This window comes from Otolemur garnettii, unplaced genomic scaffold (genome assembly GCF_000181295.1).
Source record: "Otolemur garnettii isolate 467f Iridium unplaced genomic scaffold, OtoGar3 scaffold00145, whole genome shotgun sequence".
Taxonomy (NCBI): domain Eukaryota; kingdom Metazoa; phylum Chordata; class Mammalia; order Primates; family Galagidae; genus Otolemur; species Otolemur garnettii.
This window is the reverse complement of record NW_003852540.1, coordinates 3,618,445-3,622,274: the sequence shown is the minus strand read 5'-3', so window position 1 is coordinate 3,622,274 and position 3,830 is coordinate 3,618,445. Positions and strand designations below refer to the sequence as shown.

Genomic DNA, 3,830 nt, shown 5'->3' with positions numbered 1-3,830 from the left:
CAAGTAGCTGGGACTACAGGCGCCCGCCACAACGCCCGGCTATTTTTTGTTGCAGTTTGGCCAGGGCTGGGTTTGAACCCGCCACCCTCGGTATATGGGGCCGGCGCCCTACTCACTGAGCCACAGGCACCTCCCAAGAAAGTCTTTTTCTTTTCCATTTTGAGATTCCATGTTCCCTCAAAGATAGATTTTTTTTTTCTTAAAGAAAAAGCAGGAAGTATAGCCATTTCTAAGACTGGAAATGAAACTTCTGCTCTTTTTCCAACTCCCCTTTCCTTATAAAAATCAATGTAAAAGGAAGATAACACCCAGTGGCTCAGCTAGAGTTATCTACCTTCCTCAGTCATCAGCATCTATACATTTCCAGCTTATCCCCATTCCCCCCTAGCCAGAATAGAACACAAAATACCTGAGTTGAGCCATCTTCTCCAGGCCCTCAGGACTAATTCGATCCCTGGAAAGCAGATTGCTGAGCTGCAGTTCCTGGTTGTCAGCCACCCGGAGAAGCCTATGTAGCTCCTGTTGCTGCAAGTTCCTCACATGCTGCTCTATCTCCTCAGGACTCATGGTGCTGGCAGGGAGAGGGCTACAAACATACTGTCCTGATGGAGTTGGGTAGCCTGGATAATAAGGCCCCGGGTACACACCATTGGTAGGACCCACTGGGTACTGTAGAGGGTTATAACCTGTATAGGGATACTGAGAAGCAGGGCCTGGTGGTGTCCGGGGGTAATAATAGGGATTGTCAGAGTTTTGAAACTTATAGTAAGATGCTTGGGCCTGGCGTGAGTCACCCCAAGATGTAGGGCTGACTTCATCATCAGTGTCCAAGAAATGTAGCTGGGGTACCTGACTCTTTAGAGCAGGTTTCTGATCAGGATTGTTTGGGTCCCACAATCGGCGGGTGGTGCCTCCACGGCCCCAACTCCGAGATCCCTTACTACCAGATCCAAACAAAAGCCGAGGTCCCAAAGGTGCAGACTCTGGAGAACCTGTTGAATTGACAGATAGGGAGGTATGGGCAGGCAGAACCAGAATGCCACGACCACGACCCCGAAGTTCTTGTTTTAGGTTTTTGCATTCCTGTTTCTCAGAGCCTTTGCCCCCAGTGCTTGAGCCTCTGTCAGGCTTTATCCTATCCACATCCTCCCTGGCGGACCTTACCATGGGAGAATCTTTGTTCATGGTTTCTGCATCAAAAGTGACACGAAGAGTGCCTCGATTTTCTTTACCATTGCTTTTCTGTTCACCATCCCCACGGCCAGACCAGTTTCTTTCTAAATGTTTCTTCCTTTCTGAGCTCCTCCTGGGTCCTAATCCATTGGGCTCATCAATTCTGTCCTCATCTAAGGAGTCAGTTGAGGACATAGATACCTGCTTCTTCAGTCGTGGCCTCTCCTTGGTCCTATCCTGTCGGCGACGGCGGCATCCATTATCGACAAGGCTAGCTCCCTCAGCACTGTTGTTGCTACCAGCTGAGCTAGTACTGCAAGTGCGGTAACGGTTCCTTCGTTTGTCTGAGCGGGAGTATCGCTTTGCAGAACCGGGTTTCCCCTGGGCTGGGTCATCATTTGCTTTCTTCATCCCCTCCCCTTTTTCAATCCTCTTTCCTTTTTCTCCCTTTCCAGCCCTTACTCTGTCACCATTTGGGCTCTTTTCTCTGTCTGCTCTGTCTGGTTTATTCATGACTTCTTCTTTCATAGCATTTCCCCTGCATTCATCTTCCTCTACTCTTAGTTGTTCTACCTGGTTAAGGATTTCTTCCTCATCTACCCGACTAGCCGATTCTTTGTTAACTGTCTGCAAACGGCGTCCAGGCTGATAGATCTGCAGGTCCGGTTTCTTTGTTCTCTTGATAATTCTTAGACTTCGATCCTCTTGACCAGCAATCTTAGAGAAGGACTCCTGTCCATGATTGTTTTCTGGGTTTATAGGCCCATTCTGCTGTTGGTTGTCCAGCTCCTTGCAGGCATCTTTAATGAGTTGTGTATCATTTCCAACAGCAGAAGAATCTCTGTCATTAACAACTTCATCCTTAAATTCCTCACTCAGAGAGGGCTCTTTGATTTTAGATTTGTTCCTTAGTCGAGAAAGGCCAGGCTTATAGATTTCCAGATCCGGGCGCCTGTTGTCTTTGCGCTGCCTAGGCTCCTTTAATTCCTTCATGTTTTCTGTTATTTGGGGGACAGGGTTGGGGAGGAAAAGGTAGAAAATAAAGGGAAAGGACTGTCATTCTGGTTAAGTAACAGAAAACTCAAGCAAGAATTACACATCCACTGGGAGACTGAAGCAGATGGATTGTTTGAGCTCACTAGTTCAAGAACAGCCTAACCAAGAGCGAAACCCCATCTCTAAAAATAGCCAGGTGTTGTGGCAGGTGCCTGTAGCCCCATCTACTTGGGAGACTAAGGCAAGAGAATCGTTTGAGTCCAAGAGTTTGAGGTTTCCGTCAGCTATGACATCACAGCACTCTAACGAAGGTGACAAAGTGAAACTCTGTCTCAGAAAGGAAAAAAAAAAACAAAAAACAAAGGCTCGGCACCTGTAGCTCAGCAGCTAGGACGCCAGCCACGTATACCAGAGCTGGCAGGTTCAAACCCAGCCCGAGCCTGCCAAACAATGACAACTACAGCCAAAAAATAGCCCCGCACTGTGGCAAGCACCTGTAGTTCCAGCTACTTGGGAGGCTGAGGCAAAAGAATCGCCTAAGCCCAAGGAGTTGGAGGTTGCTGTGAGCTGTGTGACACCACGGCACTCTATCCAGGGTTAATAAGTGAAACTCTGTCTCGAAAAAAAAGAATCACTTAAGCTACAAGTTGGAGGTTGCTGTGAGCTGTGATGTCATAGCACTCTACCAAGGACGACATAGTGAGACTGTCTCAAAAAAAAAAAATTACATATCCAAATACTAGTATTAGTGAAGAAAACAACTTCTATAACTGTAGATTTCTAGGTTTACAAAATTTGACCAGCAATTGGCAAGACAAATTAGTTATGTTGGAGCTACCTACACTTGGGTAGGGAAATGGGGAAAAATCTGTTCATTTGTGTTACTTAAGTCATATTCAGAAATCTAACAAACTACCTCATCATTGCCAGAAAAGATCTCTTACATTTTCAGCATTAGACTGTTCTCTGTCTATAAAGCCCCTGAATCCATTTCCGTCTTTTCTTCTGCCTTTAATATTTTACCAGAGTGGCTAAGTCCTTTTCACATAATGGTAGGGGAAAAAAATTAAAAGGGAGAAAAACAGGGGTATGCATAGCCCTAGACATCTCTGGGGAGACAAAAAAGTGCAACTCCAGTCTTTGAACTGGACCAGGACAATCCTCTTCTTAGGAGTATCAATTACCTAATCACATACCTCCTATTGAAGCAAACAGGAAGCAGTTCTCTTCACATTTTTCAACTCCACTCATCCTCACCAACTCTCTAACAGTAGCCAGCAGAGTCATTCCAAGGAAATCTCTCTCAGACTATCATCATTAGAATACTGAGACTAACTGCTACTATGATGATGGAATATGAGAAGAAAAAAAGTTCCATAGGGAGCTTTCCCTGGACGCTGATGGAAGGATTATGACATGCTCTCAAAATACCAAGGACTAAACACAATCAAAAATAGGAGTATACAGGGCAGTGCCCGTAGCTCAGTCGGCAGGGCGCTGGCCACATACACCAAGGGTGGTGGGTTCTAACCTGACCCAGGCCAACTAAAAACAACAAGGACAACTGCAACAGAAAAAAAACAGCCAGGCGTTGTGGCAGGTGCCTGTAGTCCCAGCTACTTGGGAAGCTGAGGCAAGAGAATCGCTTAAGCCCAAGAGTT

The 3,830-nt window shown here is 46.2% G+C and overlaps 1 protein-coding gene across 2 annotated transcripts in view; it reads right to left on the bottom strand.

The window, feature by feature from the left end:
• The window catches only part of LOC100953598 (telomerase-binding protein EST1A), a 149,353-nt gene that overhangs the window by 143,786 nt on the left and 1,737 nt on the right, over window positions 1-3,830 (bottom strand). For both annotated transcript variants that reach the window (XM_023518698.1, XM_023518699.1), the window contains exon 2: window positions 410-2,171. In XM_023518698.1, coding sequence (XP_023374466.1) covers window positions 410-2,171 — 1,762 coding nt within the window. The remainder of the gene's footprint in view (window positions 1-409; window positions 2,172-3,830) is intronic.